The 11,221-nt window shown below is 49.0% G+C and overlaps 2 protein-coding genes across 4 annotated transcripts; one reads left to right on the top strand and one right to left on the bottom strand.

Annotated features, from left to right (window-relative positions):
* Window positions 1-273: 273 nt before the first annotated feature.
* On the bottom strand, window positions 274-4,913 carry TMEM234 (transmembrane protein 234). 3 transcript variants are annotated; one of them, XM_063106705.1, is made up of 6 exons: window positions 4,891-4,913; window positions 4,435-4,586; window positions 3,558-3,624; window positions 1,315-1,407; window positions 960-1,022; window positions 274-573 (listed from the first exon to the last, which is right to left on the bottom strand). In XM_063106705.1, exons 1-6 carry the CDS (start codon window positions 4,904-4,906, stop codon window positions 338-340), a joined length of 627 nt encoding a protein of 208 aa, XP_062962775.1. In that variant the 5' UTR covers window positions 4,907-4,913; the 3' UTR covers window positions 274-337. The 3 variants fall into 3 exon arrangements, with proteins under 3 accessions (XP_062962775.1, XP_062962773.1, XP_062962774.1); XM_063106703.1 differs by having other exon boundaries at window positions 458-1,022; XM_063106704.1 differs by lacking the exons at window positions 274-573; window positions 960-1,022 and adding an exon at window positions 1,499-1,640 and having other exon boundaries at window positions 1,321-1,407.
* An 81-nt stretch (window positions 4,914-4,994) lies between these two features.
* On the top strand, window positions 4,995-11,208 carry EIF3I (eukaryotic translation initiation factor 3 subunit I). The gene is made up of 11 exons (XM_063105453.1): window positions 4,995-5,027; window positions 5,123-5,215; window positions 6,485-6,572; window positions 6,878-6,943; window positions 8,112-8,261; window positions 8,344-8,471; window positions 9,393-9,503; window positions 9,622-9,711; window positions 10,029-10,102; window positions 10,810-10,902; window positions 11,029-11,208. Exons 1-11 carry the CDS (start codon window positions 5,025-5,027, stop codon window positions 11,108-11,110), a joined length of 978 nt encoding a protein of 325 aa, XP_062961523.1. The 5' UTR covers window positions 4,995-5,024; the 3' UTR covers window positions 11,111-11,208.
* Window positions 11,209-11,221: the final 13 nt, after the last annotated feature.

The raw sequence follows: 11,221 nt of genomic DNA on the forward strand, positions 1-11,221 counted from the left end.
CCCGAGGAGCCAGCGCCTCCCCTGGGCTCACAGGGGACACTGCAGCCTCCTCAGCCCCTCCCTATTCTTCTGCTCCTAAACCCACAGCCCAGTCTTCCCTTCCTCTATGAGCAGAGCAGCCCTAGCTGTGGAAGCGATTTCCTTATGGGATTCTCTGGCCAGAGAAAGGAGTAGCTGACTGCGTTTGGGAGAAAAGCCACAAATATGGCAGTGGGTTTGTCACAATAAAAGAATTCTTACTAACCTCGGTCCATTTACTACTGATTTATTGAAGGCTACTACTCACCAGGTGTTGCGCTGGGTGCTGGAATTAGGCAGTGCTGGGGCTCACTATTGTCTACCTGTTTGAGAGGGGCTGGCAGTTGAGAGGATTTCCAACTACCTCATGGGTGGGACAGGCAAGCCTAACAGAAAGCTCATCTCTTCTACCATTCTTATGCATTTGCTTCCCCTCAGTTCCACCCCTCAGGCAGCCAAGGCACTGTCCCTGGGCCCTGGAAGCCTCCTGTTTGCATTTCTGGCTCAAAGACCGCAGTTGGCCCTTTCCATGAAGCTGAGGTTCTGCAGTCCATTAACCTGCCACCAGGATAGTCCAGACCAGGCCAGAGTAATAGTGGCTGGGCTAGGGGCCTGAGATGACAGCAGAAAGAGAGCTGCTGGGACAGAAAGATTGCTGAGGGTGAATGTAAAGTCTCCTGTGCTTAGTCCCAGCAGCCGAACACCACATGAAGTTTACAAAATCCTTTCACTCATGATCTCTTATTGTTCCATGATCTCTTATTGATCCATGAGGTAGCTATTGTCCCATAAGAGATGTGGAAGCGAAACTCAGAGAGGGAAAGTACTAGGTCCATCTGCTCACTGCCTGCATCTCATGGCCCAGGGGCTTCCTGGAGACAGCAGAGCTGGAGTTGGGGGTCAGCCCATTCAAAGGGTAGATGGTTGCCCCTGAGGCTTGTTCACTGAGCTTGCAATGCAGAGTATAATTCCTGCCACGGTGAGCACCATGCCAGCGACTGCTCCTGGGATAACGAGGAGAGAAATCAAGGGACACTGAGCCCAGCCATGACAGTTGGAGCTGGTACAAGGCTGAGGGAAGGGCTCAGATGGGGTCTGGTGCCAACTGCCACCCCCAGCCTCTATCCCCAGACTGCCCAGGGGAAGGAAACTCTGATGGCCACAAGGAAGCAGGAGAGCTGCAGGGGAAAGGGACAGGATGGGAGAAGGCCCTCTTCTCACCCACCCATGGGAGATGGGCTCTGGGAAAGAACTAAGGTATGTCAAGGCCCAAGTACTCGCAACAGTCTGACTTACGTTTTCCACCAATATCTTCTCCAAGGATCTTCCCAACAATCAGCGTGAAGACAATGGCCAGAGAGTTACAGATGGGCACAGCTAGGGTCAGATCTGGATGGTCAGAATAAGAATCCCTGAGATGCAAAAAAATGCTCTTCTAGGCACAAAACACTTTCATTTCATCATCATCATCATTTCATACCTTTAAAAAAGGTATCATGACCCCATTTTCCAGATGAAGTCACAGCAAAGCTCAGGACTCAAACCCGGGTCTCCTGACTCCAAGTTCAGTGCTTCCTCAGGATTCCAGCATGAAGACCTGAACTCTGAGGTCTGGGACCAGCCTGGTTTGATAGTGAGAATGAGGTCTTTGCACTTAAAAAGAACTCCTGAGATCTCAAGGACATCTGGACAGAGAAACAGGCAGACACCAAAAGCCCAAAGGTACAGAAGAAATGCGTGCAATAACATGAAGCACAGCCGCCATTTGTTAAGCACACACTATGTGCTAGGTGCTTTGTGTACATGTCTAATTTTCACACTACTGCAAGGAGAGTATTATCACCATTTTGCGTAGATAAAGGAAACAAAAGGCTCAAAGAAGTCACATAAATTGAAGCAAATTGAGGTTTTAAACCAAGGTATAGTCCCTGGCTGAAGTAGATGCTTAATAGTAACTACTGTTCTGATTATTAGAAAGGATGGATATTGGGCCGAGCCCGTGGCGCACTCGGGAAAGTGCGGCGCTGGGAGCGCGGCGACGCTCCTGCCTGCTGCGGGTTCGGATCCTATTTAGGAATGGCCGGTGCACTCACTGGCTGAGTGCCGGTCACGAAAAAGACAAAAACAAAACAAAACAGAAAGGATGGATATTAAAGGATAGAGGCAGGGTAGGTGATGGATAACAGGATTCTAAAATTGCAATTTGTTCAAAACTTGGTAAATGGCTAGCTGCAGTCAGCTGGCCAAGGGTTCAGCATTCTTCTGCAGCAGTGGAATGTATTAGGCCAGAGGCTTTCATATTCTTTAAAAGAAGTCTTATGAGAAGCTCAAAATGTAAACGGGATGAAAGTGGAGTGACTAGTTGAAGCTGAAGTGGCACATCTGGAAGTTGTCCTATCCCCTCGCCTTCCCATGGCCTCTGAGGGGTTCCCCAGAGCTATTTGGGGCCCAAACTCCCCTCAAGTCCCCTCGGGGTCTAGGCGAAACTCCAGAGGAGGTGAAATCACACTGAGGGGACTTCTCATAGCAAAGTTCAAGAGCATAAACTTTATTTGTGTTTATTTATTTTCTTTTATTTTGTTTTTACTTGGTGTTTTCAAGAGCATAAACTTTAATGTATAGCATCAAATCCTTCTGTACTGCGCTGTGCTGGGGGACTCATGAGAGGTGAAATAAGTTGCTCAAAATTTTATAACTTCATCTCCTAAATGAAAATAATCATGTCTGCTTCACAGGGTCATGATGGGAATTAAATAAAATGTGTAAGATTAACACAGTATCTGATGCAATAGAGGGCAGGTCAACAAACATTGAAAGAAAATTTATATTTATTGAGCTCCTACAGTGTGCCAGTTACTCTGCTAGATGCTTCTCAATTTAATCTTCACAATGCTATGAAACCAACTGTATAATACCAAGGCTCAGGGCTGGTTGATTAGTTCAGTTGGTTAGAGCATGTTGTTATAACACCATGGTCAAGGGTTTGAGCCTCCATGCAGGCCAGCCTCCAAAAAAAATAATAATAAAATAAAACCAATGCTCAAATAAAGGAGTTGCTTATGGTCTGGCAGGCAGTACCCAGTAGAAGCCAAGAATGTTAAAGCCAGTCCTTGGCACAGCAAAATAAGCCTCCCTTCTTCCTCTGCTGAGGCACAAGGCTGCTGGGCTTCAAACCAACGCTAGTGTCTGCCAACACACTCATAACAAGCCCACTGTGCCTCTACTGATCAGGAAAGAGGGTACAAAGAGGGAACTAGAGACAGTACTCCCTCACTGGTAGGAACAAGGTGTTTCAGGTTCACTCCCCAAAATGGACGCCACCACTAAGCACAGCAGTTTCTTTTTTTTTTTTTTTAAAGATGACCGGTAAGGGGATCTTAACCCTTGGCTTGGTGTTGTCAGCACCATGCTCACCCAGTGAGCTAACCGGCCATCCCTATATGGGATCCGAACCCCGGACCTTGGCGTTATCAGCACCACACTCTCCCGAGTGATCCACGGGTCGGCCCAAGCACAGCAGTTTCAAACCAGAGACCCACCTGTTGATGCCAAGGTGAGGTAATAGAGAAGGGAGCCACACTGGTTCAGGAGAAAGGGCATCAGGTACTGCGAACAGCAGAAACCTGCAGTCAGTGTGATTGCTTGACTAAGCAGCCGTGCCTCCACTGAGCTTCTAGCATATGCCTTTCCTTAGAGGGAGGGATGGTTATAAAGACCCACTAAGCTCTCTGAGAAGGACACGTCCAGGGCAAAGAAGGAAACAGACTGAACTCCATGCCTTTGCCCTAAATGCCATCTCACTCGGCTCTGCTAGTTCCCATTCTCCCCATCCTGCAAGGCCTTGAGTGCCAATCTCACCCTCTCCAGGAAGTCTTCCCCAAATCCCCCAGCTGCTGCCTCCCTCCTCTGAACTTACACAACATTTTGTAATCTATCATAGTCCTTAGCCCTGAGAAGTGGTCATGTCCATGTCTTTTTTGACTTTCCCACTAGACTAGACTGGCAGTGTTGGGATCAGAGGCAGTTCTCCACATTCCTCCTTATCCTCCCCACCTCAGGGCCAGTTTGAGCCCCAAGCCCTCCCCCTGGAAAGGCTCACAATAGTTGCCTTACATAATTGGAGGAAACACAATAATAAAATATTGATAATATCCATAGATTGAGCATTAATTATGTACTAGGCCCAGTGCTAAGTGCTTTATGTGCTTCACTTAATTCTCAACTGCCCTATAAGACGGTTATCATTATAATTCCCACTTTACAGATGATGAAACTGGGGCTCAAGGACAAGTGACTATTCCAAGAGCTTCTAGTGAGTAAGTGGTGGGGCCAGGATTCTGACCTAGACCTGTTTGACTCCAGAGACCAAATTCTTAGCGGCTACCTTCCCGAGAGAGGGGCCATTCACAGACGCACCTCAGTATTCAAGAAGAGGGTCTTCATCTCTTGCACCAACTGCCGGGCCCAGGTCCGCTCGTGAATCTGCTGCAGGCCGGTGGAGGCCCGCTTCAGCAGCGGCTGCGTGCCACCCCACAGAGCTGCCACCAAGACCAGAGCCAGCACCTGCCCTGAATGCAGATGGATGGAGAATCGAATCACTCTGACCCTCGCCCCCAAATGGCCACCCGCCCGGCCTGGCCCTCCCTTGGCCGCCAGGCCCAGACCGCCCCTCCCCGGGCCTCCTAGTCCCGGCTAGCCTCCCCCGACTCCCTCCTTCGGTCTCCGACGCCCCGGGAGCCCGGGGATATGACTCCAGCAGCCCGGGATCTGCGATTGCAGCAAGCGTCGGGGTTAAGGGGTGGAGGTGAAGTGGGAAATGAACTCCGGATGGGAGTCGGGTAAGTCCGTAGAGGGGCGGAGCCAGCTACCCACCGAGGGACGCCGCCATGGCAACACCGCTTTCTTCTACTTCCGGAAACGAGGGGGCGGAGACCCATAATCCGGAAGTGGCCCGAAGGTTCTTCCGGTCCTACTCACGTTGCGGCTTTCTTTGCGTCACTACCGGGATGGTGAGTTCCACAGAGTCAGGGGTATTGTTGCGGGGGTCCTGGGCTGGGGCAGGGGTCTGGTTCGGGACACTGACACCCCCGTCCTGTCCCCACAGAAGCCGATCCTGCTGCAAGGCCATGAGCGGTCCATTACGCAGATTAAATATAACCGCGAAGGAGACCTCCTCTTCACCGTGGCCAAGGACCCTGTGAGCGTCGGCCGGAGGGCAGGCGGGACCATGCGGAGGGGTCCCGAAGGGGAGGGGGCGAATTCCTTCTACCAGGATGATGGGTGGGCAAACCAGTTTTGCCACCGAAAGGGAACCAAAGAACGCCCATTCTGAGAAGTAGGGAGGGACCATCCCGGGAGTAGGTCAGCGAGAGTATTCTACCGGGAAATGTGGAAAAGAACTCGACTGTTGGTAGGAATAGCCTGGGAGAAGAAAAGCAGGAAACCGTTGTGGAAGGGGGATGTGGGTCAGCTCCATCAGGGGACCGGGAGGAGACTATTTTGGGGAAGAACTAAACCAACCATTGTACCAGAATAGGAAAGTAGACCATCTCTAATAGGGGAAAGCTGATCCATGGGAGGCAAGCTGTGTCATCAAGACACAAAGGACTTAATGAGGGTGTCCCTGGTCTTACTTAAGTCAGTCCCACTATTTGCTACTCAATGCAAACAGTCCCTCATGGCACTGCCTTTTGAGGCACCTCCATACAGAGAAGTAAACTAGTGGTTAGAAGTGCGGACTCTAAGTCAAACAGACCTGATTTGAATCCTGACTCCTGCATCTACTAGCAATGTGACTTTGAGTATGTCATTTAACCTTTCTAAACTTCACGTTTCCCATTTATAGTACCTCGTGGGGTTGTCGTTAGCATTAAATGAAATCATTCATGTGAGGAGCTTAAGCACTGTATCTGGTGCATATGAGTGCCTAATTGATGTTAGTCACTTATATTTTAAATTCCTTAGGCATCACTTCATTGGAGCCTCACAGCTACCCTTTGAAGAAGGCGTTATTATCCTAGCCATTTTTAAGATGGGAAAACTAAGATTGAGAGGGGAGAAGCACTATATGAGATCATATAGTGAGGTAGTGGCAGAGCAGGCACTGGAACCCAGACTTCCCTACTACCAACTGCTCCCAATTGGACAGGACACCACAGCTACTGTTTTTCTGAACTGGAACTCAACTTGACCTTTTATTCTTCAAAGAGATTGGGAGTATAGGGAAAGGACTGGAACTAGCAAGTGAGAACGCTTTTGCAAGCCTCCTGACTCCCCTGCCTTTTACCTTCAAGAAGAGAGGAGAATCCAGGAGCTGGTCTTTTTACCAGCTCCCTACTAGTTCCCAAGAGATAAGCAGGAGAGAGCAGAATCAGCCTGGCTAGAGGCTGCTGAGGGGTCCTGGGGCAATATAGGAGGCCATGTCTCTTCCTGCGATGTGTACCATCCTGTTGTTTGACTCCTCCAGATCGTCAATGTATGGTACTCTGTGAATGGTGAGAGGCTGGGCACCTACATGGGTCATACTGGAGCTGTGTGGTGTGTGGACGCTGACTGTATCCTTGTTTTTGCTCAGAGTCTATGCTCCTGGGGTCTGCCCGCAACAGAGAGTCTTAGTTGGAGGTTGGAAGTTTGGGATGCTATTGTAGGTCTAGGGAACAATACCTCCTACTCTTTAGTCTCTTCATTGGTGGGGAAACATTCAGAACAAGTTTCAGTTCTGAATGAGAAGGTTAGAAAGCTCTGAGGTAAGAGAAAGCAAGAAAGGCTCCTTGGGGCTGAACAGGGAGGTGATTCAGTTGGCCTCCCAGGAGGACAGGGCTCAGGTGAACTCAGTCATGTTTCTTAACACCCTCTTCAGGGGACACCAAGCATGTCCTCACTGGCTCAGCTGACAACAGCTGTCGTCTCTGGGATTGTGAAACAGGTAAGCCTGGGTCATTCACTTTTGCAGCAAATATTAAGGACCTACAGTGTACCTGTTTAAGCAAACAGTTCTGGGGAATTGGAGATAAATCCAGAGATGGTTCCCAGTCTGGAGAATAAGAGATAATGAGACAATAAGGCAGACAGATGAGAAAAGAAGCATTACAGTAGGATACAAGCCATGTTAGAGGAAGTATATAGTACTGTGAAAGGCCAGAGGGAGGCAACTTACTGGTCAGAGTGGGGGCAGGAGCCACCCAGGAAGGTTTCCCAAGGTAAATGTCATACGAGCTGGGCCTTGAAGGATGAGAAAGATGTCATCACTTTGACACAGGCAGAAATGAAAGTATGGAAAGTGTCATGTCTAAGTTGTCTGATCTTGGGCCGGCCCGTGGCTCACTCGGGAGAGTGCGGTGCTGATAACACCAAGGCCCCGGGTTCGGATCCCATATACGGATGGCCGGTTCGCTCACTGGCTGAGCGTGGTGCTGACAACACCAAGTCAAGGGTTAATCTTTTAAAAAAAAAATAATAATAATAAGTTGTCTGATCTTACTGGAGTTCCTGCTTCGGTGGGGGGGGGGGGGCACGTGTGTGTGAAATAGACTGTCAGTGGAAAAGACAAGGCTGGAAAGGCAGGCTAGGGCCAGAGCAGGCCTTGAATGCCAAACTCAGGAATTTGGCTTTGTTCTGTAGGACTGAGTATGCTGTAGAGGTCCCTGAGCAGGGACGAGTGGTGGTCTGTTTAGTTTTATTAAGATCAGAGAGCAGTGGGAAACACTGGAAGAGCTGAGACTGAAGACAGGGGATCTATTAAGCTGCTCTGTTTAGTAGTTATTTACCAGGCATCCACTTCTGTGCCAGATCTATGCTGGGGACTGGGGACATGCAGAGAAATCAGACCAGGTCTTTACTGAAGATGAGCGTAATCTGAGGGGGAGACAGGTATATGGCAGTCCACTATGAGTGATGCCACCTCAGCAGGATGTCTGAAGAGGGGCTGTGGGGAGGCTACAAGACTTGAGTCAAAGCATGGCAAGGAGGAGGAGAGAGGTGGGCTGGAGAAACTGGAGCAGGAGGCACAGTGAGATGTGATGATAGGCAGATGATGAGTGTCTTCCCCACAATAGCAATGGGCAAGGGGTAGCCCAGACTTTGCCTGTCCTCAGGGAAGCAGCTGGCCCTACTCAAGACCAACTCAGCTGTCCGGACCTGCGGTTTTGACTTTGGGGGCAACATCATCATGTTCTCCACGGACAAACAGATGGGCTACCAGTGTTTTGTGAGCTTCTTTGACCTACGAGATCCAAGCCAGATCGGTGAGGGCTGGGGCTTGGCCTGGGGTTAAGGTGAAAGATACAGCTCCAGAGCCCAGGGCCTGACATCTGCTGTTCCACCCAGACAACAATGAGCCCTACATGAAGATCCCTTGCAATGACTCCAAGATCACCAGTGCTGTTTGGGGACCCCTGGGGGAGTGCATCATCGCAGGCCATGAGAGTGGAGAGCTCAACCAGTATAGTGCCAAGGTAAGGGGCCAGGTGAGGCCCAAGCCCACCATGATGATTCATTGTAAGAGGCAGGATAGCACAGTGGTTAAGAGCAAGGGCTGGATTCAAATATAGATTTCCCTCTTTCTAGCCATGTGATCTTGAATAGGATAAATTCCCTGAGCCTGTTTATCTGTAAAATGTTTCAAGGATCAAATGACATAAGGTGTTTGAAAAATTTGTCACAGAATATGCACATGTTAATAATGATCACAGATAAGCATTTTCCTGCCACCACTGACTGCCAGGCCCTATGCTGGGCTCCTAGGACAAAGAAGTGAATCAGACGTGGTTACTGCCCCAGAGTGAGACAGACTTGCAAACAGCTAGCACGAGTCAGATTGTGAATTGTGCTGCCATAGAGGTCTCAACCAAGAGCAGAAGGTGTACTCTGTCACAGAGGAAGCGGAGTGTACATTAAGCCATGAAGAATACCTCGAGCTTCAAGCAGGAAGGAAAGGACATGCCATAGGCAAAAGGAACAGTAAAAGCAAAGGCACAGAGTTAAGGAAGAACCTGGATTCTTCAGGAATCATTGGAATGTGGTGTTCTAGGGACTAGATATTAAAGATCCTTAATTGTCAGGAGGTAAGGAGTTTTGATTTTCCTCTAGGCAGTAGGGAATCTTTAAAGGGTTATTAGTGATCAGATTTTTCTCCTTAGAAGATTTTTGCAGGCTACAGTTCCAGTGCAAGGTGGACCTGAACTAGCCAATAGGCCTGGGGATGTGGAGTACTAGACAGGTCAAGAGATACTTAGGGGTGACTGATTAGATAGAGGGGTGAGGAAAGGGTAAAGTCCAAGTTCCCTCAGATTTCTGGGTAACATTGCCTGGGCTTCTGGGGAACAGTGGGGCTAGTAGGGTTTGGGGCTAGTCAGAGTCTCACTCTTCCTCCTTAGTCTGGAGAGGTGTTGGTGAATGTTAAGGAGCATTCCCGGCAGATCAATGACATCCAGTTGTCCAGGGACATGACCATGTTTGTTACTGCATCCAAGGACAACACTGCTAAGGTGAGCCTGGGCGAGGGGTCTGGCAAGGCAGCTCCCACTCTCCTGCTCCACACTCTTAACCTGCCTGACTTCTCCTAAGAAGGCTTTTTTCACAGATCTCCCTGCCTTCTCTCTCCAGCTCTTTGATTCCACAACCCTTGAACATCAGAAGACTTTCCGGACAGAACGTCCCGTCAATTCAGCTGCCCTCTCTCCCAACTATGACCATGTAAGGGAAACCCACCCAGGCTTCCTGCTAAAGCCTCAGAAAGCTTCCAGGATCTGATGTTTGTTTAGCAGTTAGGCTACGAATGTTGGAAGGAAGTAGTGTCAGGAAGAGGAGATACCCAGAGCAGTGAAAAGGCTGAACAATTGGGTAGCCCCAGGGAACCAGGCAGGAGGTGGCTGCAATGTTTGTCCATCCCCTGCTCTGGTATCCTTCCATTGTGACGTTGGAGATGGTAAAAACTTATAGGACAGGGGAAAAAACAGAAAATGGACTTGGCTGCCCTTCTGGACCCATCTAGACTTCCTTTTTCCCTTCAGGTGGTGCTGGGTGGTGGTCAGGAAGCCATGGATGTAACCACAACCTCCACCAGGATTGGCAAGTTTGAGGCCAGGTAAAAGGGAAGGGAGCACTTCCAAATTGAAACCCCATGGAGTGAGTTTTTCATAATGAACACAAACCATATTGGCTGCTAGGAAGTGCAACCAAATTTACAGCCCTCCTGTGACAAGTATAGAATATAGCAGTTAAGAGCACCAACTCTGAGGCCTTGGACATGTCATTGTATTTCTCTGTGCAAAAGTTTCCTCAACTGTATAATGGGACAATGAAAATATACTTACCTCATAAAACTTGCAGATTAAATGAATGAGTTAATATTTGTTAAGCTCTCAGAGCACTGCCTAGCACATAGTAAGCACTCAGTAAGTGTTAGCTATGTATTCAGACCGACACTTGGGTCCCTTCTTCCCCTAACTTCATCTTATTTTGCTCACATTCATTTCCCTGCTTTATTTTTTGGTATATAGTTTGCATTTGGGGAGTGCTACCTCCAAGGTGTTTGTTTGTTTTTTTTTTTTTTTTTAATCCTATATAAAGATGACCGGTAAGGGGATCTCAACCCTTGGCTTGGTGTTGTCAGCACCACGCTCAGCCAGTGAGCTAACCGGCCATCCCTATATAGGATCCGAACCCGTGGCCTTGGTGTTATCAGCACCACACTCTCCCGAGTGAGCCACAGGCCAGCGCCCTCCAAAGTGTTTTGGAAGGAGATGGAGAATGAATTAATTGTGTCCCTTTTCTCCACCCTCTGTCCTCCAGGTTCTTTCATTTGGCCTTTGAAGAAGAGTTTGGACGAGTCAAGGGTCACTTTGGACCTATCAACAGTGTTGCCTTCCATCCTGATGGCAAGAGGTAGGGCCCCAATGAAGGGAGCTGAGCTCAGCCTGGGCTGGGTCTCTATACCTTTTTCATGCCTTGCCCCACAGGCCTGCCTCTCCTTGAGCAGGCGTCTGACTGTCCCTGGCTATCTTTTTCCAGCTACAGTAGCGGTGGTGAAGATGGTTATGTCCGCATCCACTACTTTGACCCACAGTACTTTGAATTTGAGTTTGAAGCTTGAGAAGCTAGCTCTCCATCCAGGCCAGGAGTGCTGCTCACAGAAAGTTTTGGACTCTGAGAAACAAATTAGTTTGGTAATAAATGTTCTCTGGCCAGATATTTTGTGGAGTCT

Source organism: Cynocephalus volans, chromosome 8 (genome assembly GCF_027409185.1).
Source record: "Cynocephalus volans isolate mCynVol1 chromosome 8, mCynVol1.pri, whole genome shotgun sequence".
Classification (NCBI taxonomy): domain Eukaryota; kingdom Metazoa; phylum Chordata; class Mammalia; order Dermoptera; family Cynocephalidae; genus Cynocephalus; species Cynocephalus volans.

Bases quoted from the DNA above. Each gene is read 5' to 3' on its own strand.
- TMEM234 (XM_063106705.1), bottom strand. The intron at 3,625-4,434 runs GTGCGTCTGTGA...TGCTGTTCGCAG, and splicing joins CCCTCTTCTTGAATACTGAG to TACCTGATGCCCTTTCTCCT. The intron at 574-959 runs ACAAGCCTCAGG...TGGTGGCAGGTT, and splicing joins CTGCATTGCAAGCTCAGTGA to AATGGACTGCAGAACCTCAG.
- EIF3I (XM_063105453.1), top strand. The intron at 6,944-8,111 runs GTAAGCCTGGGT...GCCTGTCCTCAG, and splicing joins TCTCTGGGATTGTGAAACAG to GGAAGCAGCTGGCCCTACTC. The intron at 8,262-8,343 runs GTGAGGGCTGGG...TGTTCCACCCAG, and splicing joins ACGAGATCCAAGCCAGATCG to ACAACAATGAGCCCTACATG.